At 35.5% G+C, this 25,755-nt stretch overlaps 1 protein-coding gene across 5 annotated transcripts in view; it reads left to right on the plus strand.

The window, feature by feature from the left end:
- The window catches only part of Adipor2 (adiponectin receptor 2), an 80,180-nt gene that overhangs the window by 36,817 nt on the left and 17,608 nt on the right, over nucleotides 1-25,755 (plus strand). For 4 of the 5 annotated variants that reach the window (XM_046459827.1, XM_058584154.1, XM_046459823.2 and 1 more), the window contains one exon: nucleotides 7,673-7,930. In XM_046459827.1, coding sequence (XP_046315783.1) covers nucleotides 7,760-7,930 — 171 coding nt within the window. In that variant the 5' untranslated portion in view covers nucleotides 7,673-7,759. Of the gene's footprint in view, nucleotides 1-152; nucleotides 172-7,672; nucleotides 7,931-25,755 lie in introns of those variants that run through there. The other variant, XM_046459826.2, reaches the window with a different exon arrangement.

Consider the following 25,755-nt stretch of genomic DNA (forward strand, 5'->3'; position numbering starts at 1 on the left):
AGCTTTTAAGTCCCTTTGTTAAGGATATAAAAATAGCAAATTCGGAAGCTCCAGGCTTTCGTTGATTCAAGGAGACATAATCACATCACCCCTAAAACAAAAACCACTACAGAAGAAATATCCTGGAGACTGGCTGAAATGATTTCCATAACCTCTGGAAAACAGTGAAAGGTATATAGCAACTTAGTATGAATACTCAACCAAGAAAAGGTCACATTTTAAATGGTAGAAAATTTGGACATGTTTTTGTTTGTTCTTGTTCCACTTTTCCCAGTGTAGTAGTCGTCTGGGTGTAAAGGAGTCTGAGATCCCATTTCCTTCCTTCAAACCAGAGGATCAGAGTAGATCTTATTGAAAAATTCCTTTGCCAGGGTATTGCCTGCAGAAGTGGTCCCTGCTTTGTGTAGTTTGGAGCTGAGGTAGGGAAAGGCAACACAGTTTGACTCTCAGAATGGGACAAAAGGCAGAAACCTACAAATGCCTGGGTGGAGGTGCAAGAGATTTGAGGTGGTTGCATATAGTGGATCATGTAAGCCATAAGAGGAATTAAGGTGAGGCTTTTTCAGAATAAGACATTCAAATGCAATGTCAGTATGGGGATTCATAAACCTACCTACAGACCCAAGCAAGACATATTCTCAAAAAAAGACCTCAGAAGGTCTTCAAGCCTTCACCTTCATCTGAGGGCTCAAAACATGTCCTTTTGATAAGTAGAGGACTGCCCTATCACAGAGCTAGACTTCAAAGCTGAAAAGGGTGGCTGGTTTTTTGAATTTTGGTTCTGGGGATTGACAGTAGGCCCTTTCACACATGCTAGGCAAACACTCTACTACTGAGCTACACCTTTAGCCCTGTTTGTTTTTTCAAATGCCAAATTTTCAACAGAAAATCTCACAAGGTGTATAATGAAACAGGAAACCCTGATTCAAAGGAACAATAAATTTCCAGAAACTGCCCCAGAAGAAATACTGATCTGGACTTAACTAGACAAAAAGATTTTAAAATTACTGTCTTAAATTTGGTTAAATTGCTGAATGAAGGAATACACAGAGAAAGAATTAAAGGGAATTATGGAAGAGATTCATAAACAACCTGATTTTTAATTTTGGTGGGGAGGCACTACTGAAATTGAACTTGGGGATGCTCTTTTACTGGGTTACACTCCCAACTCTTTTAAGACATGGTCTTAACTACGTTGCTGAGCTTGACCTTGACTTTGGACCCAGCTACAAGATATTTTTGGCAAAGAAAGATTAAAAAAGGAGGGGCTGGGATTGTGGCTCAGTGGTAGAGCACTTGCCTATCACGGGCGGTACCCGGTTCGATCCTCAGCACCACATAAAAATAAAAGCATTGTGTTGTGTCCATCTACACCTAAAAAATAAATATTTTTTTTTTTAAAAAGGAAACAGATTCTGAGGTTGAACAATATAAAAATTGAAAATTCATTAGAAGAGTTTAAAAGCAGGTTTGAACAGATAGAAGAATCAGTGAGTCTGGGAACAAAGAAGACAAAAATGGAGAATAGTCAATAGAGCCTAAAGAACTTAAGAAACACCATCAAGCAACCCAATATATAAGTTATGTTAGTTCCAGAAGAAAGAGATAAAGAAAAGAGCAGATATTATTTTAATAACTAATAGCCAAAAATATCCTTTTTTTTTTTTTTTTTGAGGAGGAGAGTGTATTGGGGATTGTTTTCAGGGGCACTTGATCACTGAGCCATATCCCCAGCCCTGTTTTGTATTTTATTGAAAGAGTCTCACTGAGTTGCTTAGCACTTTGCTTTTGCTGAGACTGGCTTTGAATTCTTGATCTGCATGCCTCAGCCTCCTGAGCTGCTGGAATTACAGACAAAAACATCCTTCCTAAATTTGACAAAAAACCTGAATCTAGAAATCCAGGAAGCTCAATGAGTTCTAAGTTACATGAATTCAAGGAGTTCATACCAAGACACATTATAACCAAACTTGAAATCAAAAGGAGTCTTAAGCAGCAAGAGGAGGATGACTTGTTACACACACAGTGTCACCAGTAAAATTATCAGCAGATTACTCAACAGAAACCTGGGAGGCCAGAATGTAATGGGATATAGTATATTTAAACTTCTGTGAGGGGGGCCAGGGGAGCTAGCCATGAATTCTGTATCCAGCAAAATTGTCCATCAAAAATTGGAGAGAAGTAAAGGCATTCCCAGGTAAACAAATGCTAAGGGAGTTGGTTATTAGTAGAACTGCTCTATAAGAAATGTAAAGGGAGTTCAAGTTGAAATGATAGTTACTAGAATGTTAACTTTGTACCACATAAAAAGATATTAAGGAACTCTGTGAAAGGTAAATAGATGAGTATGTTAAATCAAGCATTATAGAAATCTATACATTATAGAAATGTTATAAGTCAACATTTCTATGGGTTTTACAGGGCAAATGAGTAAAAAAAGAGTACATTTGTGTTAATGCATGTACAGCATATAAAAATAATTTATGACTTGTATTCAAAAGTAAAGTGAGGTGAGCTATATGGGAGTAATGTTTCTTCTCTGCAGTTATTGCTTTTATTTGTTTTGAGCTGTTGTAACAAAATACCTCCAAGTAAGTAATTTTGCAAAGAATAGAATTTATTTTCTCATGGTTCTAGTCAAGGCACTGACAGCTTTGGCATCTGGTGAGGGCTACTCTCTGCAGATAGCACCTTATGGGTGCGTTCTCTGGAAAGTGTGTGCATACACCTAGTGTATGGACTATACTTTTCTATTTCTTTATATGCCTTTTAGTTTTTTTGTTTGTTTTGTTGTTTTTGTTAACTGGGCATGTTAGATATCATATTTTAGCAGTTCTTGGTACTAATTCCCCCTTCCTTCAGGTCTTGACATTGTTACTTGGTTATTTGATTAGTAGCTGAGTGGTTTATTTTAGTGAAGTATGTTTCCCTTCTTAGTGTTCAGCCTCTGATAACTGTTCCTCGGGGGGTATAGTTTTTGATATGCTCTTAGTCACCCTGAGATCTTAGTACTTTTTTGGGGGAGGATATAGAGGATTGAATTCAGAGGTACTCAACCGCTGAGCCACATCCCTAGCCCTATTTTGTATTTTATTTAGAGACAGGACTCACTGAGTTGTTTAGCACCTCGCTTTTGCTGAGGCTGACTTTGAACCCGCCATCCTCCTAACTCAGCCACCTGGGCTACTGGGGTTACAGGTGTGTGCCACCATTTCTGCCTATAATGCTTTATTTTATTTATTCTTATTGTATTTGTAAATTTAGAAAACATTGTTGGTAGGAATGCATATTGATTTCAGGGCTTTCCTGGAAATTGATTTTCTTTTTTTTTTTTTTTTGTCTCTTACTTTAATTTTATATATATAAATAATATGTTATATATCTAATTTGTTATGTATGACAGCATAATGCAATTCAGTTTATATTACACATATAGAGCACAGTTTTTCATGTCTCTGGTTGTACACAAAGTAGATTCACACCATTTGTTTTCATACATTACTTAGGGTAATGATGTTCATCTCATTCCACCATCTTTCCTACCCCTGTGCCCCCCCTCTTCCCCTTCCTCTCCTTTAACCTATCTAAAGTCCATTTCTCCCATGTCCCCACCCCATCCTCATTATGAGTCAGCATCCTCATGTCAGAGAAAACATTTGAAATTTGGTTTTTTGGGATTGGCTAACTTAGTGTAGTTCTCCAACTCCATCCAGGTACCTGCAAATGCCATAATTTTGTTTTCTTTTAATGCTGAGTAATATTTCATTGTGTATATATATATGCCACATTTTCCCTATCCATTCATCTACTTAATAGCCTTTGGGTTGGTTCCACAATAGCTATTGTGAATTGTGCTGCTATAAACATTGATGTGGCTATGTCCCTATAGTGTGCTTTTTTTTTTTTTTTTTTTGTATAAACCAAAGAGTGGGATAGCTGGGTCAAATGGTGGTTCCATTTCTAGTTTTCCAAGGAATCTCCATACTGCTTTCCAGATTGGCTGCACCAATTTGCAGTCCTACCAGCAATATAAGAGTGTGCCTTTTCCCCCATATCCTCCCCCAAATTATTGTTGTTTGTATTCTTAATGGCTGCCTTTCTGGAGTGAGATGAAATCTTTGTAGTTTTGATTTGCATTTCTCTATTTGTTTGAGATGTTGAACTTTTTTTATATATATTTGTTGATCGACTATCCTCTTAGAAGTGGCTGTTCAGTTCCTTGGCCTATTTATTGATTTTTTTTTTGGTGTGTGTGTGTGTGTAAGTGTATGTGAAGATTTTTGAGTGCTTTATATATCCTAGAGATTAATGCTCTATCTGATGTGCATGTGGTAAAAATTTGCTCCCATTCTGTAGGATCTATTCACCTCACTGATTGTTTCTTTTGCTGAGAAGAAGCTTTTTAGTTTAAATCCATCCCTGGAAATTTATTTTCTTATTTATTTATTTAGAATTCTTAAATTCTTTGGGAAAACATTTCATTTGCTTTCTTTTTTTTAGATCAAGGGCTACAAAATGATTATAATTAAGTGTGTTATTCTGTTTACATTTTTACAAGTGAGCAGCACTTTTCTATATAGCTCCTGCTATGAGAAATTTGTGGTTTTATTTCAAGGATACTTTTAAGAAACTTAATTCTACTTGCTACAATTTAAGAATGAAGATTCTGATTCTGTAGTTTACTTGTGTTATAAACCATCTAACCTTAGGGTTCAGGTTCTTATCTTGAGTCCTCTGCCTAAATCTTAATTTTGTTGACCAGTAGAAAGTACATGAGCTTCGTGAAGTTTCAAAAATGGCTTAGAATAAATCCTGGTGGTTCTTTTTTGTATCCTAACAACCTTGAATAAGTTACTTAACCTTCCATTCTCAGTTTCCACATTTATTAATTAGGCAATAATAATATTTCAGAGGACTATATTTAGGAATTAGATGAGATAGTATCACTGGAAACCTAGGCCAGAGACTGATTTTGGGGGTTTCCAACAAATCAGGTACAGCTACTTGCCCCCAAAACCAAGTGGAAAAAGTAAGTAGTGGTGCAAAGTAGAAAAGAAGCTTTCATTTGTAGCTAGCTGGGAAATCAAGGGGACCTACATTCTTAGCGCTGTCTTTGGGGCTACTGACAGGAGCTTCCAGATTATATAGACAAGGGAGACCAGAAATATGCATAGTCAAGCAGTCTTGGGCAAACTGTTTTGGTTGATCAGTTAAGATTGGTGGTGGTGGGGTGCTTATTTTAGATAGCTGCAGCTTCCTGGGGGTATTCTTTGGATTCATCACAATATATTATATATGAGACACCATGTTCTTGGAATCCAAGGTGACTGAGAGAAAAGGAGACCAGATGCAAATTGTAGGCACAGGTGCCAGTTTTTGTTTTTTTTTTTTTTATCCTTTTAGTTCCCTGTTGCATGCTCAAATGAAGAATCTTAGATTCTTGTCACAATACAACATATACATTCTCTGGTACAGTGTTTATCCTAGTTAATAAATGTTAGCTGTCTTTTCCCTTAAAATGGTAGCCCTGAAATAACTTTGTAAGCTATAACCAATTAAATAAGTATATACCATTAGCATTGTTTCTGTGAGGAAAGATGTGAATGAAAGAACTAAAGAGAGGAGAGGCTGCTCAACAGTAACACAGGTTTATTTGGGACAAATATGAGGTGGGGGCCCACTGGTGACTGAGACCTGTGTTCCATTTACAGGTAGATACAGGGGAGTGATGAATGGAGAGATTTTTGCAGTTGTTAGGGGATTGTGAAGAAAAATTTCTTGTTAGGGAGAGGGTCCTTGTGCTGTCACCTTCCTAAGGAACCTGGTGTTCTTCCAGATTTCAGTCCTAGATAACAGTTTCCTTTCTTACGATTATAGAGTATTATTTGAGATTTCTTTGCATAATGGAGTACTGTCTTCTGTCTCTGGTTTAGGTCAGGCTGAGCCAGAGTGACCTTGAGGCGACTCTTATTCTAAGATGGTAGGATATGTTTCAAAATGGCATTGCCTATGTCAGATTCCTCCTAACAATTTCCTCTTCAAAAATGGTCATTAATAGCCTGGTTATAAACTTCTTAGGCTTGCTTAAGCCCCTAAGTAATAGATGCATGCTCAACTTTGGTGATCCTTATAGATTTGTGTTTGTTCTTACCATAAACTTTTTAGAAAGCCCATAAAGAAATGCTGCAGTAAACTCAAGTGACTTATAAAACTGACTGTTGGCTAATTTTTAATATAATTTCAGTTTTTTTTTTAAGTTTTTTAGTTGTTGACAGACCTTTATTTTATTCATTTATTTATATGCGGTGCTGAGATTCAAAACCCAATGCCTCACATATGCAAGGCAAGTGTTCTACCACTGAGTGAGCCACAACTCCAGCTCCATTTAGAAAGAACTTTTGAATCGCATGGGATTTATAAGTTTGGCATGTATGCTGAGCTCATCTTGTTTTGGTATTTTTAATTGGATTGGCTGTGGTAGTCTCCTAATTTGGATATTTAACAAATTGTCCAAAATAAGCTTGTGTACTGAGTGCCAAGGACTTGAAAAAAGACTTGAACCTCTAAGAAACTAAATTACTGCAGTCCAGTTTAGAGAGAGATTGATTATTTCTGAAAGTGTCTTTGCCACTCAAGAACATTGAAATGTCATCTAGATCAAATATTCATTAAACATTTATATACATAGCACTTTCTGGGAACTAAGATGGAATAAAAGGAGTGTGTTCTGGTTCTTTCTTTCTTTCTTCCAAGGTAGTCTACTCAGAGGTCAGAACAACTAAAAATTGTTGAAATGTCAAACATGAAGCATTTTGAATGTTAAACATTACCAGTAAAAACCAGGTATGTTGGTATACAGCCAATATCCCAGGAGGCTGAGTGAGGTAGGAGGATTGCAAGTTCAAAGCCAGCCTGGGCCTTGACTAGTTAGTGAGACCCTGTCTCAAAAATAAAATAAAGAGAGCTAGGGATATCGCTCAGTGGTAGAAGAATTTTTTAGCATATGCCAGGCCTTGGGTTTAGTCCCCAGCGTTGCATTCATAAATGAATGAATGAATGACTGATATTCAGTTCCCAGCAAATATATAAATAAATACTACATAAATTCAAAGTCCCTGAACTTTGTCTTATTTATTTCATGCAAAATTTGGTGAAGTAGAAATAAAAACACCTTATACTAGTATCATTCTGATGTTTTGAGATTGGATATGTAAAACTCAGCTGTAATGTAAAAGCCTACATCTATTCTTTGAACAGTTAGGTATGTTTTTATTTGGAAAAATAAATGACACATGGTAGGAAGAAAATCAGGCACAGCAAGGTGAAAAGTCTTCTCACTCTATAGACTTCACATGTACTTCTTTGCCAAGAACATAGTTTTGAATGCTTTCTAGTCATTCTGTGTATAGGTATACTTTATATAGCTAGACATTTTGGTAACATGTAAGTGGGAACACATTAAATAAACATTTTGCATTGTGTCTTGTTTTTTATTTTTTAAAAAGGTCTTGGTAATCTTTCCTATCAGCAAATACAGATTTTTATACATTCTTTTATTGTTCTTAATGATTGCTGAATTTTTTGTTTCAATGTGTAATATAACTGATATGTTCCACTCAGCATTCACATGTTTATTTTAAAAAATACTTAAGCAAAATTTTTCTCTTTTTAGGATCAACTCCCTATCCTGAAAAAGCCATTCTCCCAAGAAGAAGGGATCGAAAGAAAGACTACTTTGTAAGAAAGGATTGGGTATCCCATGAACGAGCCAGCAGAAAAACGATTGGGGTGCAACAGGACTCCAGAGCCAGATTTAAGGCTCAGAAAAGGGCACCAACTTGATGATACAAGGGGAGGCGATAATGACATCCACCAAGGAGATTTGGAACCCATTTTAGAGGCGTCTGTTTGTTCTTCCCATCATAAAACGGTAAGTAAAAGTTGAAATTACATGAACAAAGCAAAAATTTATGGGGGTGTAGTGGGGAGGGGGAGGGAGGATACTTTAAAAAAAAATAGACACAGTGCTATTGCTGGAAAGAGGGAGAGGGAGGAGTATTGACTTGTATTTTTTAATTCACAATAACTTGAAATCTTTTAAATTTAACTCTGGTATTTGATTTTATATTTTACTCTTCCACTGACACTTAAAATAATGTTTAATCTGCTTTCTCTTGTTTAAGGGAGAAGAAATGCTCTTTTGTATTACCATATAACCTTTCTTATTTGACCCATGTTTCGTTATGATGTTATCAGTGATGTTTTTGGAGAAATTCTAATTGTATGCTGAAACAGCTTCTCCAGAAACTGTTTATCTTCAGTTTATACCTTGGGGGTTGGTAGAATTTTGAAAACAGAAGGTAGATTTTAATTTTTCCTTTCACTTCTCAAAGGAAAGACCAGTCTTTTAATTAGCAGCTGCCCTGAGAGAGCAGAGGTATAAATTTTTGTGAAGAACAACATTAGAAAGTCATTACAGACATTTTGCTATGGGTTTTGGAAATGTTGCATTATGTAGTATATGTTTAATGTTGCAGCACTAGGTAGTACACTGTTTCTAGACTGTAATGTGTGCTCGTTAGTAGCTTGTGAATTAATGTTAGTATTACATTAGTATTTAAAAGTAGGGGCTGGGCCTGTAGCTCAGTGGTAAAGCACTTGCCTTGCATGTGTGAGGCACTGGGTTTAATCCTTAGCGCCACATAAAAATAAATAGAGATACCGTGTGTTCATCTACAACTTAAAAAAAAAGTAGAACACAGACTCTGGGGATGTAGCTCGGTGGGTGAAGCACAGCATATGGGAGGACCTGGGACCCCAGCACTACAAATAACAAAATTGAACAATAAAAAGTAGGATGAAAATGCTGAGTGCATATGTAGTAAGTAATGTACATTTAAACTACATGAAAACTACATTAAATTTGATGAAAATTTTTAGTTTTTGTAGTTGGATATATGTGTATAAATATGATTGACATGAAATACATTTCTCACTGAGTTTTGGTAATGAAAATGTTTTGAAATCTTTGGTTGGAATAGCAGTTTCACCATCCTAAAATATATGCTTATTGGTAGCAGTGTTATTGGGTTGAACTACAGAGTCTTGTCCTTTCAAATCTTTTATAATAGTGAAATTTGTTGTTCCTGGTAACACTTTATAAGACCAACTTTATAATTTTGGCTAGATTTTTTTTAGAATAAAAGATTATATATGTGCATATTTGTGTGCTTACATACGTATCAACAGATAGTCTGATTTTTTTTCCCCCCACTCCTCTTTGTTGGTATTGGAGGTTGAACCAGGGCCTTGCAAACCCTGTACCTCTGAGCTATGCCCCTCCTTCCCCAGTTTTTCCTTTTGGACGTTATTTATTTAATTCTTAATTTTAACTGGATTCAGATTAGAAGCAAAAGCTTTTGTAGAGGACAGACTGTGTCTCTTGGCAATCTGTTCTAGCATTTCTCTGTTTCTTCTTTGATTCTCTTGGCCAAAAGTTTAGCATATTCTGCAGTCATTTCGTTAATCTTTGTAGACTTTTTCTCCAGAACAATATGCCCATGTTGATGTGGCGTAATGAGACACTAATCTTGGTGCTTTGGTTCTGGGTTTTTTATCTTCCTTTTTTAAGGGTTTTCTGACAATGTATTTGTGAGATTGAAAAGTTTGCGTGTTTTGCCAGCTCTTTTGGGCCCCAGGTGATGAGGCACAGTAGTATTTGTAAGTCCAGGAATATCTTTTTTTTTTTTTTTTTTAAACAATAACCAAGTTGAGAATGCTCAGGTTGTCATCCATACTTGATGCAGTTGATTGCCTACAAGGCACTGTGAAAAGAGAACTCCAGCCCTTTAAAAAAAAGAGACAGGGTCTTTCTAACTTGTGTAGCAGACTAGCCTTGGACTTGTGATCCTTCTGCTTCATCCTCCCAGTAACTGTAATTAACAGGTGTGTGCCATTGTGCCTAGCCAGTTTATGGGATTTTAAAAGAAGGTTAAGAGTATGTATAGTATGGGGTTGGGATTGTGGCTCAGCGACAGAGTGCTCGCCTAGCACATGCGAGGCACTGGGTTCGATCCTCAGCACCACATAAAATAAATTAAATAAAGGCATTATGTCCAACTACAGCTTAAAAAAAAAAAGAATATGTATAGTAAATATGGCCTTTAAACCAACGTTATTTGTTTAAAAAGAAGTTTGACAGATACTGGTGGTAAGAGTTTTCTTCTATATTTGAGACTTTATTTCATGTTACTGTTTTTAGTGTAGCATATTAGCAGTTTAAACTTCCCTAATTAGGCTGAGCAACTTAAGTTTTCCTGAGTTGCTGTGAGGCCTAAGTACTTAGGCCTAAGTAGTTACTCTTTAATAAGAGCTATTACTAGGTGTGGGTGAGTAACTGGGATTTATCATTTTTGTTGTTTTTTCTTTTAATTGTAATTTAAAAGACCACGTAACATGACATGTACCTTTAACAGTTTTTAAATATATTATACAGTATTGTTAGTTAGCTATATATACAGTGCTAAACAGAGGACCTCTAGAACTTTTTTTTATCTTGCATTATGGAAATTATGTACACCCCCATTGAACAGCAATTTCCCATTTCCCCTCCCCCATGATGACAATCATTTTACTTTGTTTTTATGAATTTTACTATTTTAAATACTTCAGATAGATAAAATCATGCAGTATTTTTCCTTCTGTCATTGGTTTACTACTTAATTTAGCGTATAACGTCCTCAGGTTTCATTTATGAAGCATAGCATCAGGATTTTCTTCTCTTTTTTTCTCTCTCTATTTATTTTGGTACCAGGTATTGAACCCAGAGGTGCTTGATTTCTGAGCCACATCCTAGCCCTTTTTATTTGTAATTTTGAGTACAGGGTCTTTGTAATTTGCTTAGAGCCTTGCTAAGTTGCTAAGGCTGGCTTTGAACCTGCAATCCTCCTGCCTCAGTCTCCCACACTGCTGAGATTCTAGGCATGCACCACTGTGCCCGCTGATTTCCTTCTTTTTTAAGGCTGAATAATATTCATTGTATCTATATGCCACATTTTCTTTATGTATTCACCCACTGATAGACGTTTAGGTTGTTTTCATCTCTTTGCTAGCATAAGTAATGGAACAGGGAGCATAGGAGTGCATATCTCTCTAAGATGCTGTTTTCAATATTTTGGAAAAATAAAAGGGAGATCGTTGAATCACAGTCATTACATTTTAAAGTTTTAGAGAAACTGCCATACTGATTTCCTTAGCATTTGTATCATATTATCTTGCATAGCTGTTATGCCATTTTATATTCCCACTAGCAGTACAAAAGTTTCTGTTTTTTTTCACATCCTGGTGATCATGGCCATCCTAACAGATATGAGGCCATACTAATATAGAGTAGCTCATGATGGTTTTCATATATAGTATAAGAGTCAAGTTTCATTTTTTTTCATGTGGTTGTACAGTTTCCCCAATATGTATATGTATTTTTGAAGTCACATTCCTTTTCCTGTTGTGTAGTCTTGGCATCCTTGGCAGAGATTATTTGATTCTATATGCGTATGCTTATTTCTGGGCTGTCTAGTCTGTCTGTACTATTGGTCTATATGTCTGTCTTTATGCCAGAACCATAACTGTTTTGATGACTGTAACTTTATAATATGTTAAAGCTAGGACATAGAAGGCTTCCACCTTATTTCTTTGCAAAGTTATTGTGGCTGTTTGGGTTTCAAAGTTACTGTGGCTTTGTGGTTACATGTGAATTTTAGAATTTTTTTCCTATAACTGGGATTATCTTAAAGGAAGTTAAAATGTAATAATAATCAGAATAGAGGGTTGACCAAAATATTAAACACAGATTAGAAGACTTAAAATTTGCTTAAAAACAGAACAGGCAAATTATTTGATCTCTCTATTTTTTGTTACATCTAATATGGGAACAATAGATGATCTCTGTATTCCTAACTACAGTAGGATTCTATAATTTTATTAACAATATTAAGAAGTCGTCAAGTTTGGGGAGCCGCTCTGAATGACCACACCTTCCAGTCCTGATGTATGAGGTATATTTCTTAGTGACTTGGGAGTTGTCCCAGCTTTAATAGCAAGCCGTGGTTCTAGAAGTTAAGTGTCACCTGGTGGGGTAGAGTTGCACTCTCCAATTCCTTTGTAATCCTACCCCTTGCCTCATTCGAATGGCTTCTCCCCAATAAAAGGGTTTAGCATGTGCTCCTCGCTCCTCTTTCCATGGACCCCTGAGGTCAGAGGAGCCTTCACAGGACCCAAAGTAAAAGGTATTTCTATGTCTCTATGTGATTATTTCGTGCTAGCCCAGTTCACCTGGATTGACCTTAAGTGTTTTGAATGTGCACTTTGAACTATTGTGAAATATGCTTATATTGAACTTAAAAATACCAGTGTTGATGAAGAAAATAATTCCTCTGGTAACTTCTAGAGATACTGAATAGTAAAGGATGTAAGTGGGCTAAGAGGAAAGGAGGGAATTTATGTAGGGCCTTTCAAGCAACAGGAACAATGTGTGCAAAGTCCTGAGTCTAAAATGAGTTTGCTATTCTTGAGGACTGTTGGGAAAGGAGAGAGGGAGTGTAGTATTAGTCAATAAAAAAAAAAAAAAGAATAGGAAAGAACTCTTGTAGGTGATAATATGGAAAAATGGTGTTGGAAGCTATTGGAAAGTTTTAAGCAAGGAAACGGTGACAACTTATGTAGATTTTGAAAAGGTCACTCTTTAGCTCCTGTGTAGAAAACTTAGAAGTGAGTTAAGCGATTACTATAGAAATTTATGGAAAAAAAAAAAAACTTGATAGCTTATTTGGGGTCTGATGATAGTGGAGTTGTCAAGAAGTAGATAAATTTGAGCTATGGTTTGGAGGTTGAGTTGAAAGGATTTGCTGTTAGATGGGATGAAATAGATTTAAGGAGGAGACCTGGTGTAATGTGAATAACTGAATTGATGGGGATATGATACCGTATTCTGAAAGTGAAAAAACTAGAGGATGAGTTTGGAATTGAAGGTTTAGGTTGGTGGATCAAGAGTTTGCTTTTGGCTATGTTAAATATGATCCATCTTAGTGGATTTGTTATGGTTAGTTGAGTATGAGTTTGGAATTCCCTAGGGGTTTGTGTTGGAGATAATATTGAGGAAGTAGCAGTATATAAATAATATTTAAAATTATTAACATAGTTTAGGTTGCTCAAAAGGAAGAGAGTGAAGATAGGAAAAGATGAGGGCTCCTAGGACCCAGCCTGAAGAATACCACTTAACATTTGAGGTGGTAAGACAGTGCAGTCAGTGAGAAGAGGAAAGTATAAAATGAAAAAAACCAAGAGAGTGTTTCTAGAAGGAGAGGAGGCAGGAATGAGTCGGTTATTGTTAGTCCTGCTAGAGAGATCAAGGATGACTACAATAGAAAAGTTAGCATTGGAGGGCTGGGGTTTTGGCTCAGCGGTAGAGCGCTTGCCTTGCATGTTCAAGATCCTGGGTTTGATTCTCAGCATCACATAAAAATAAATAAGTGAAATAAAAGTATTGTGTCCAACTACAACTTAAATAAATATTTTTTAAAAAGTTAGCATTGGTTCTGGCAACATGGTGTTCATTGTGAACTTGAGAAACCGTTTTAGTGGAGAAGTGGGAACATAAGGCACACTTTGGAATAGGCCTTTATTTTTGGCTTATTTTCTTCTTAAATAAATACATTTTCCAGTTCACATTTGATAGCAAGTGTGTAGATGTAGGTATTGTTTTTTAAGATATTTTTTGGACCATAAAAGGAATGTTCTTTAAGACTTTTTTTATTTTTTAGCCAAGATGTTGTGGCACATGCCTGTAATGTGAGTGATTCAAGAGGTTGAGAAAGGAGGATTGCAAGTTGGAGGCCAGTCTCAGCAACTTAGCAAGACTGTGTCTCCAAAAAAAAAAAAAAAGATAAATAAATAAATGAAAAGGGCTGGGGATATAACTTGAGGCAGTGTACCTCTGGGTTCAATCTCTAGTAAGGGGAGAGCAGGTGGGCTGGGAGAGAAGTGGAAGATATCAAGGTGTTCTACATTCTAACACTCTGTTTCAGATGTTTCCTGGATTCTGTCAACTTGTATTTGTAATCCATGCTATTCTTACTTTGTACTTGGTATTTTAAATATCACAATGTGGATTATGAATTGTAAAACAACTCTTCAGTGAAAATACTGAGGATAGTAATTTTTTTATTCTAACAATGTTTGTAATTGCATATTCATGTTGAATGGAAAAAAGCAGAGGAAAATATTTTACATGCTTGCAATTTATAAATTCATATACCCTGAAATTTAGAGTTACATAAACATTTAATGTCAGTGTGCCAGAAAAACTTATTTATTCCTATATTAGTCAGCTTTTGCTGCAGAAACTAAACACTCAGAGGCTAGTGATTTAGAGCAGTAAGTACACATTTTATGAAGGCTACTGTCAAGTATGACTGTTCTAGATTGCTAGTCTGCTGAGGTCAGCTCCACATTTTCTCATGTGAGACATGGTAGATTGCAAATTCCCATAGACCAAGTCAGATCACCCATTTGCGTTTAAAGTTTCTGCTCATATGTGGTATATGTTTATCTATTAATATTCTATTGGACAAAGCAGTTATGTGGCCAGGTTCAAAGATGGGGCATATTCCTCTGTGGAGAGAAGTATATTACATTGCTACAGTACTTCTATTACTAAAAAAGTTTAAGAATTCTAGATATACAACGTGCTCTCTATATATTCCTCATGCTATATGTGAGAACCATAATATGTGAGGACCATATTATAAAATCTGTCACAGTTTTCCATTCCAGGATCTTTATACAGGTTAGGTTATTGTACTTAGAGTATTAATTAATTCTCAGTGATGAATCTGATAGATTGTTTTTTCTTTTTTAAATATTTTTTTAGTTATACATGGACACAATATCTTTATTTTGTTTATTTTTATGTGGTGCTGAGGATCGAACCCAGGGTCTCTCACTTGCGAGGCGAGCGCTCTGTCACTGAGCCACAACCCCAGCCCCAGATTGTTTTTTCTTATATCACAAAACTGGGCTGAAAGATGGAAGATCTTCTGTTTATCAAGTTTCAGATTATTACTTTATAAAGCTACATTAGTTTCTCTGCAAAAGAGTAAAAATGCTATGTAATATCTTATATATGGATATTTTAATGTGAGGATTTATTTTCATTTTTGTTAGATTATGCTTATGGTTGTTTATATTGATTGACTAGAATTTTAATAATGAGCATTGGGTTATAAAACAAAAGCAGTTATATATCCAATGGTTTCTTCAGATTATAAAATACTGTGTCTAGTTAAAATGACTATACTGTGGTATGTTAAACCCTGTGTGTTAGAGATGAGAAAAAAAGAAAAAGTTTAAGGGACCTAGAGCCCATTAATAAATAAAGCAACTGAGATATAGATATTATGACTGTATTTATTGTTATTTTCAACATATTCCAGTGTTGGATAATTTGGAGCAGTTGTCATACACAGAAGACATTTGGCAGGGTCTGGAGACATTTTGATTGTTATAACAATGGGATTGTGCTACTTTTATCTAGTGAGTAGAGGTCTCAGGAGTGCTGCTAAATATTCTACAGTACATAGCTCCCACAACAAAGAATTATCTAGCTAATAATACCAGTAGTGCTGAGATTGATAAGCCTGATGTATTCTGCCTCAGGAGCATGTTATATATCTAGAATTCTTAAACATTTTAGTAATAGAAGTATTGTAGTAATGTAATTTTCAGGCCCAGGCTGAAATTTGTCAACAAATTGTAATCTGTGTAAACAGCCCATCTTAAAATTGTGCTGTGTGTGGCCTACAAGGTGAAACCACATGGCCCTTTTGATCTACTCTGGATCAGGTACCTTTGTAATTGCTAGGTATATAGTGATTCTTGGTGCATGGCTAAAGTGCAGAAGTGGAAAATACACAATCTGTAAATCCCTTAAAGAATAAATAAGATAATTACTGTCAGTGATAAGTCCTTTAATTTACATATAAGAAGTTTTTTTTAAACATTTTTTTCTAGTCAATTTGTGTGAAGTACTGGCTATTGCTGCCAGTTTCAGGTTCAGTTGTATAGTAAACATGGGAGCAAGAAAAGAAGGAGTAGTTAACAGAATATTGTTTAATTTTGAGACTGAGATTAAGGCAAAATATTGACTTAATATCTCCAAGTGATTTGAAGAGTTCCATATATTGATATTTGTTTTTGGAGAAAAATTCATTTCTCGTTATTTTCACTTTCGAAGTTGAAGTATCTAAACCATTAGCAGTAGTGTGTGTATCTTTCTTGATAATTCTAATAATGCCCTTAATTTGTAGATAGTACTTTTTACAGACATTCTGAAATAGGAAGAACAAATAAAATCTCTTTTTGAAAAAGTATAAAAGTAAGATTCAGGAAGGTTTGAGTCATTTGCTGAAGGTCCCATGCTTAAATGAGAGCCTGTGCCAAGTCTTCTGACTTCTCTTTCTGCTAAACAAAGCTGCCTTTATGAAAATTGACACCAGATTAACTTAATGTTTCTGAATTCCAAACCCTGCCCCTGAGTTGATCCCAGAGGTTAGATTCAGAACTTGATTTTTTTTTTCTGGCAGAATTGTTTCATGTGTGTTTTCTGTTAGACCAATATAATTTTGCTTCTCAGGTGTGTTCTTTTTAACGAGTTTTCTCTTTATTTTGAAAATAAATTGATATGTACCATAGTGCAGTATTTCACGTTTAGAACAATTTTGCCTCATTTTCTTTTTGAAAAATTTTTTTGCATCATTTTTGAGCATTTTTTTTTCTGCTCTGTTTTAAAATGTAGAAGCTAAGTAGATTATTTAGACTTCTTTCAAAAGAGCCCTCAGGCTCACTGTGTCAAATACCAATCATGTATTTGACAAGGATAAAACCGTAATTGCAAGGCAATAAGGGTGTCTTTTTTCTTTAGGAAGTTAAGTGAAATTCTGAATTAATAAAATAAGATTTAGGATAGTCATAAACATTGCAGAATGATGTATCTTCTTATGTAGTGTTTATTTATCACTAGGTTTAAATCAGTGAATTTATTAAGACTGCTCATTTGAAAAGAAAATAAATGCAAATTGCCACAATATTATTCCAGACCTACTGAATAGAGGGGTTGGGGAGAGACACAGACACAGACAGAGAGATAAGTAACAAAGATGCTTATGCTTACTAATATTTAAAAGTTAGTACCAATTTTATTTCTGTGTCCTGCATTTGCTTTACATTAAAATGAGATGTTGAACTAGGTAATAGGTACCTAAGATTTTCTCATTCTCAATTTCTGTGGTCTTTTTCACAATAGTTTTAATACTTCTTTCTTTCCTTCCTTTTTTTTTTTTTTGGTTAGAGGATAGAAGATGAGATTTCCCCCCAGAAATCAGTCTTATTAGGTATCTTTGCTTAAGCAGTCCTATTTAATGGGTTCTTTCATACTTTTTATTGAGTTTTGTTTAGTGAAACCATTTCTGTATACCAGTAGATAAATCTCAAAGCGGGGGAAAAAAGCAAGGTTCAGTCTTCAGAGTCCTGAATTTGAATCCCTGATTGCTTTTACAGTATTGTTAACCCAGCCTTTTTGATTAAGAGAACCCTTTAAAGGAAAAACAACAAAAACCTTATAGAAGTGCAATAAATAAAGTTAATAAAGTTTGAGACATTTTTTATAAACTGGACACAAGTGTGTAAATCTGTACTCCTAGAAATCCCCTTAATAATGACTGTATTTCCTTCCTCCAGAGGTAACTATAATGTCATAGATTAATTTTCTTGTTTTTGTACTTTATATCACTGTAATCATTCCAGGTATGTATGTCTAGTTTCTTTTTCTTAGAATCATGTTTTCAATATTTATCTTGTGTTTTCTGGGTGTAGTTGTAGGTTGTTGCATTTTATTGCTTCATGGTATTTCATTGTGTTACTATACAACATTTTATTTACTTATACTATTGTTGAAGGCAGTCTGTGTTGTTTCCAGTTTGGGGCTATTATAAATAAAATTGCTATGAACATTCTATTTTTTGTTTATTTGATATATATGCATTTCTGTTAGCTACATACCCAGGAGTGGAATTATTGAGTCAGGATTATGATCCCATGTCCCCTTTAAATACTAAAAACAATAACAGACCTCTTTATAATAGTCACATTTTAAAAGTTTGAATAACCATTTGATAGAAATTGTCTTTGAATTTGAAATGTTCATTTCAAAAGTCAGTTTGTATTTTGTAAATCACTATAGTACCTACTTGTATGTGAAAAATAATAGTATCTACTACTGTATTATGAGATATTCAGTTCAAACACAGTATTTAATGAGCCTAATAGACTTGTATAGTTATTGAAGTGATTGTTCAAGATAATGTCATTAGATGGAGATTCAAGGTACTACTTAGAGCTGTGTAACTTCTCTTAGCTTCTGTTTCTTTATTTACCATGCTCGACCTAGACTTCCGTATTACAAAATGGAAATGGAAATACTCAGAAAATTATTGTGAGGATTTAATTTGCAAAAATGCACCTATCAGAGTGTCTGGCATGTAGTTAGTGAACAATAAATAATTGTTGTCCTGTTCTTCCTTTGTAAGGGTACTCCGCTGATAAAATTGGTAAACACATCCTGCACATATAGCCTGATCCACCCCCAACAGTTCTTCCATAAAGGTGATTTGTAAGTCAATTGGACTTTTCATCTTGGACTTTTCACTGTTTTAGATTGAGCTAATTTAACTTAACTTCTCCCCCACCAGCCTTTTCTTCTGATGTCTTAATGTTTATTAAATAGTATTGGCTTGCTTTCAAGTACCCACTGATTCCTAGAGTGTCAGAATGGGAAGGAGCCCAGAAGAAATTGGGCATGTGTGCCTTTAATTGTTTTTCAGATGTTTTTAGTTTCTCTACCATGTGACGGCACTTTGGGCATACAAAGATAAGACATGATTTCTGCCCATAAGTAGCTTACAATATAGTTGGAGAGAAAGATAAATACATTTGTGGTGAGTGCATTGTGACTGCATGCATAGGATACTATGGTAGCAACTCCAGCTGCAGGTGGGGATCAGAAGAGATGAAACATGAGTTTCAGAGGTAGCTAGGAAAAAGGACTGAAGGGCATTCTAGGCAGAGAGAAGAATAGTGGATGCAAAGGCTGAAATGCAAGAAATAGTATGATGCTTTTAGGGAATAGTATTGAGAGCTAACATTTATTGAGTATATACTGGTGCATATATACTGGCATTTTTCTGATTCTGAAAAGAATTCGGTGTCCCTGGAATGAAGAGTCAATGTTATACAGTGGAGGATACAGTAAGTTTAATCACCTAGGGTATACAATCTAGATCTTTTGGTTTCTGGTCCTGTATTCTTTCATCTTCTAAAATTGTTTTTGAAATGTATAATGTTGTATATTGGTTGAAGTGAGTAGGCCAGTGTCTCTGGGCCTTGACCCTAAAGCCTATACTCTTTTAACTATGTTTGTTTAAGTTATAGAAGCATTTTGTGAGCATTGAGACAGGAATACAAGAGAAATTTCAAACTAGGTTGCCTTGATCTATAATTTTATGGCTTTTCCCCCATATCTTTGAATTTTCAAGGTATTAGGTTGAATAAAGAGATCAGCTTTTATGGTTGTCCTACTTTTCCTCTGTTCCAGATTCTTCTTCATAAATTGGGATATTAGGAACTACTTTTTATTTATTTAGCCTAGAATTTATTCCATTAAACTGGTTTACTTTAATCAAAATAAGGAGTACCACTGTATTTTAGTTTATTAAGGGAAAGCTAACTTATAAATAGACTCTTTTCTGTTGGTCACATAATTTTGTTTTCATGAAGAAATCTACTTAGACCTTGATTTATTTGATAAGTAACAAGATTTGCCCAGTTGAACAATTTATTGTCCTAATGATCTGGTTGAGCAGTTTATTATTCAGTTAAATGAATTTTTAAGATATTCCTTAAGCTAATTGTGAAGTTATTTACAGGTTTGCACCTTTACTTTCTGAAGTAAGAATCTTCTGAAACAAATAATAAAGTTACACTAACATAGGGACCTTGATTTTAGTCCTCATAACATAGAGGGTCTCAGTTCTCAGTAATGTCTATAAAGGAAGACAAATTTTAATCAAAGATGTGCTTTCCCTAGTCCTGTGTATTTTATTTCATGACCCTTTTCTTTTAATTGTGGGTGATGGATGGTAGTATGGTTGTGACACTTTGTGTACTAACTTCAGCTAGTGTTTTGGTATATCATTTATGTTTCGCTGTTCCTCCCATTGCATCTGAAGCTTCTTTCTCAAGTGGTACTTTTGCTTTTTCTGTCTTTGAACTAGCTATGTCTTATTTCTCTGATAGCCATTTACATAGCTAATTCAGCCTGTTTTTAGAATGAGCCCCATGGAAGGTAAAGGCTACATTTTATCCCCCCCTCCCCTTTTTTGGAGACAGAGTTTCTTTAAATTGCCCAGGTTAATGTTGAACTTGTGGTCCTCCTGCCTAAGCCTCCCAAGTTGCTAAGATTACAGGTGTGCACAACCACACCTGGCTATTCATCTAATATTTGTTAAACTGAGTTGGGCTCAAACAGATAAATGCTCAATAGGTTTGTAAGTACCTATTGAGCATTTATCTGCTTGATATTTTTATCAATAAATGTTATCAATGATTATATCTCTAGTGGTCCAATGTATGAAATAAAACAATATAAAACTGGTGATCAGACATAAACGTTTCAATAAAGACAAAGTTTCACACATTCCAACATGTCAGCAAAATTTCAGAATTTTTATAAGAGAATATTTCTTTTTTGGGGGCAGGGGGATACCAGAAATTGAACTCCAGGGGCACTCAACCACTGAGCCACATCCCCAGCCCAGCTTGAAGACCTTTCTTCTTTATCAGTATGGTTCTCTGTATGATTTTTTTTTTTAATTGGACAGTTCCATCAAACTTTGGTAGTAATCATACTCTAGAAAATTATTAAAGTTGTATGAATCATCAGAGTCAGATCTTTTCACAGATGGACTTCATTGAATGTAGGAGGGGAAGTATTAAATATTAAAATGTCTTTATATGGTAAGTCAGCATTGACTTCCTCAAGATGCCCATTGGGAGGCTGAGTCAGGAAGATTGAGAGTCCAAAGCAAAAGTGAGGCACTAAGCAACTCAGTAAGACCCTGTCTCTAAATAAAATCAAAATAGGGCTGGGGATGTGGCTCAGAGGTTGAGTGCCCCTTGAGTTCAATTTCTGGTATCCCCTGCCCCCCAAAAAGAAACATTCTCTTATAAAAATTCTGAAATTTTGTTGACATGTGGAATGTGTGAAACTTTGTCTTTATTGAAACGTTTGTGTCTGATCACCAGTTTTATTTCATACATAGGACCACTAGAGATATAATCATTGATAACATTTATTGATAAAAATACTGATAAGCATAGTTACAGCTTAGAAATATAATTCATGGGTAAATTCTTATTCTTGACACAGATTGGCATTCTGTTGAATTCAGATTAGCTTTTGTAGAAGTATGATTAGGAATAGAAAGTTGCAGTTGTAATAGATGAAAGAAGAACATGCATGCATATAGGCAGCCCATGCTTTGCAAAGTTTTAATATGCATGAGTTTCTGTTATGGTTTGGCTCGTCAGCATGGTTCAACTTTCAGTTATCATGGTATATTTAATATGAATAGCTGCATAAAATACAAAACTTTTCAGTTGGCTTTTCAATCTGCAGGTTGCTATGCAGGTAATAGGTACACATCCTGATCAGGTACCAATCATGTCACTTCTTTCCAAGTTTGTCATTGACTGGTTATTGCATATCTGAAAATGCAGTTACTGCACAGATAACAAAGTATATTATTGTATTGCTTCCTTGTCTCTCAATAATAAACTCAAATGGCTTCATAAACAAAAATGAATAGTAAAAGGAGGGAATTGGCCCACAAATGTAAAAGTGAAGTACAGAAGTCAAAGTGATAATACTGAGAAGGAAGCTAAATCAAACATAATGGAGCTACAGAACATCTAGGGGCCTGTGGGAATGTTGACTTGGCTGTCATTTAAGAAATCTAGATAAGCAGACAGAAGAATTTAATGAAGGCAAGCTTGCCAACATAAATGAGTAAAATGTTTGCTGGCAAAAACAAGTCACATTAAAGAAATCTCTAAAGATATTTTGTGCCTTGAAAGTGCAAATAGTAAAATTACCTAAACCTAGAAAGGAGTGTAACAGTTTGCCAAGGGGTAGAAAAGATGTTCACTTAAAATCATAGATTATATGAGAAGGCAAGCATTGTTCAAACTATTCCTGATAATTTTTTTTAAGAGAGAGAAGAAAGAATTTTTTAATATTTATTTTTCTGTTTTTGGTGGACACAGCATCTTTTTTATTTTATTTTATGGTGCTGAGGATCGAACCCAGCGCCCCGCGTATGTCAGGCAAGTGCGTTATCACTTAAGCCACATCCCCAGCCCATTCCTGATAATTTTTATAGAACCCCCATAAATAGTTTTACTGTTTTTTTTTTCCCATTACCTTGTAGATTTGAAACTGACAGTTTTTCAAGTTCTGGCAAAACTTTTAAGGTCATGAGATAGTAGTTTTTCATTGATTATTAAGAGTGCTTTGCATGTTTTTTGTTTTTTCCCCTCACGATTGATTAATTTTACTATCCTACACTAAAATACCAAGCAAGCAAGGCCTGCCTATGTGTGTTGGTCAAATATTAGTTACCCTCTGGCCATCCAATTGGGCAGTTTCATAGCTAGGAAATGGTGCGAAAACTGGAATTGCATATATGGACATGAATTTAAACATAAAATTCTGTTATTTTCTAAGTGTCTGACTTTAAACAGATCATTTAACCTCAGGGTCATTTTATCTTTAACACAGTACCTGCTTAATGAATACTTTCTAAATATGTTGAACAAATGCAATACTTTTTTTTTTTCTGATGTGAACACATAATGTTGTGCTGTGGCATATATAATTCATGGTATATAGAACTCTCTTTCAGATTAGGGATTCTCAACTACTGTTGACTTTTTGACCGGATAGTTTTTTACTGCACGGAGCTCTCCATCCTGTACATTGTAGGATGTTTATCAGTGTCCTGGACTTTACCCACTAGATGCTTGCCAGCCAGCCATCCTTCCTGTTTAACCCAGGGATGCTTTGTCACTGAGCTACATCCTCAGCCCTTTTTCTTTTTTCTTTTTAGATGGGTTCTTGCTTAGTTGTTGAGACTGGCCTTGAAACTGCGATCCTCTTTCTTCAGTCTCCCAAGTTGCTAGGATTACAGACTGGGCTAAATTCACTCTTAATCCATTATTGCAAGTCATTTTATGCTTTTTGGCGGGGGATTACTGGGAATTAAACCCAGAGGCACTTAACCACGAGCTACATCCTCAATCTCTTTTTATTTTAAGACAGGTTCTCTGTAAATTGCTTTTTGCTTTGCTAAGTGGCTGAGGCTGGCCGCAAACTTGTGATCCTCCTACTTCAGCTTCTGGGGCCACTGGAATTACAGGCAAGTGCCATTATGCCTGGCTAAAACTTTCTTTTTTTTTTTTTTTAAAGAGAGAGTGAGAGGGAAAGAATTTTTTTTTTTAATATTTATTTTTTTTTTAGTTTTCGGCAGACACAACATCTTTGCTTGTATGTGGGGCTGAGGATCGAACCCGGGCCGCATGCATGCCAGGCGAGCGAGCGCGCTACCGCTCGAGCCACATCCCCAGCCCCTAAACTTTCTTAATAAACAGTGTTCATCCCAGATAATACATCCTGCATTCTTAATATAATTTTATTTACTTTCAACAAAAATTTATTAGCACCACTAAGGACACAAAAGTTGTTTCTTCCTTAGTAGTAATGTCATGATTCCTCTTCTCTTCCTATCACTTTGGTTGATCTATTAATCAATCTCTCTTTGTAGAGAGTACTGTTTAAAAAGGTGCTCATAACAGCCCAGAGTGATGTGCACACCTGTAATCCCAGAGGCTCAGGAGGCTGAGAGAGGAGGATTGTGAGTTCAAAGCCAGCCTCAGCAAAAAGTGAGGCACCAAGCAACTCAGTGAGACCTTGTCAAAAATAGGCCTTGGGGGGGGGGGAAATAGGCCTGGGGATGTGGCTCAGTGGTCGAGTGCCCCTGAGTTCAGTTTTGGTTCCTTCTGCCCCCAAGTGCCCAATCTGCAAGTTTTCTTCATCCAAGTCTGTAAGGGAAGATTGTGTGTGTGAATTGTTCTTTCTCTTGCCAGTGAGGCTAGTTTATTTTTTCCTATCAGTAATCCTCTGTTGATCCAATTGCACATATCCTGATCTCAGAATTACTAAGTTTAAGCAGTGCCACTGACATTTAAGACTCTTTGCAGTCTCACCAGATTTTACAAATAAGGGAAACATTGAACTATGATTGTATCTTATGTGCTCATTTATAGTTTAGTTTTGTTTTGGTACTGTAAATTGAACCCAGGGGTACTCTACAACTGACCTACATCCTCAGTCCTTTTTTAAATTTCAAGATAAGGTCTCACTAAATTGCTGAGGTTAGCCTCGAATTTGCAATCCTCTTGTCTCACACACTCCAGTAGCTGGGATTACAGGAACACCAAATTGTGCCTGGTTTATTTATGGCTTTGAAACTGCTGACACAATTTATTTGCATGGCAATAAAAATCGAATCCTTGTTTGTTATACATGTTGAGTACACATACATATTTGAGCTATTTTATATATTATATAATTTTATATTTTAGAATTAATCTGATTATTTCAGGCTGTTGCCTATTTTCGTATAATTCATGTTTTAATGGAACTTCATCATTTTACATTTAATTAGGCACATTCTTTAAAGCATTCATTAATTAAACCACCATATATGGGGAAGAAGATAAGCAGACACCTAGACCTAATTTTGGTCTAAAAAAGTAAAATCTTATCCAATGTTAAATAAAATAGTAGAAGTTAACAACAACAAAAAAAAGAGTCTAATTAGATAGATACTCATTAATTGGCCAGTGAAAGACACAGACTTATACGTGCTGAGGAAATTTAGAAGAGGAGACAGTTCCTATGGGTTAGGTAGGGTGTGCATTGTCTGAAAATTGGTCCTTGGTCCGAGGAAGAGTGAAAAACTATTAAATATTACAAGGAATTTAGTCCTCCACAGGACTACCATGTACAGATAAGTGTTTGTGTTTAAAGTGTCATGGGAATAGGATAGGGGGGAAAATCTAAAAATGTTCCTGGGGTGGGGGAAGTGGTAATGAAAGAAAGGTTGAGAAATACCAGGTGAAAGGAAGTTAGGGAAGCATTTAAAACAGGAAGTATAAAGGATAGTTGGGCACATTTTAGGTAATCAAAGACAGTGTGTGTTTTATTAGAGAATATACTCTTTTCCTAAAGTCAAAGTTTGGGCGTGTAAATCTAACATGCTATGTAATAGCCTCAAGCTTATATTTTACAAAGTGAAGAAAGGAATAAAATATTAAAAAAAAAAATAGGTTCAAATTCAAGTGCTGTGGTAGATTCCCTATTGCTTCTGTGTGTTTATTCTTAATAGTTTTCTGATCAGGGATAGAAGATAATTTTCTTAATTGCCAATGGACCTTTATATGTGTGTGTGTGTGTGTGTGTGTGTGTGTATAAATAAACTTATGTGGCGGTGAGAATTGAACCCAGTGCCTCACACATACTAGGCAAGT

Source organism: Marmota monax, unplaced genomic scaffold (assembly GCF_021218885.2).
Source record: "Marmota monax isolate L192 unplaced genomic scaffold, Marmota_monax_Labrador192_F-V1.1 WCK01_AAM20220418_F8-fsc00163, whole genome shotgun sequence".
Lineage (NCBI taxonomy): Eukaryota > Metazoa > Chordata > Mammalia > Rodentia > Sciuridae > Marmota > Marmota monax.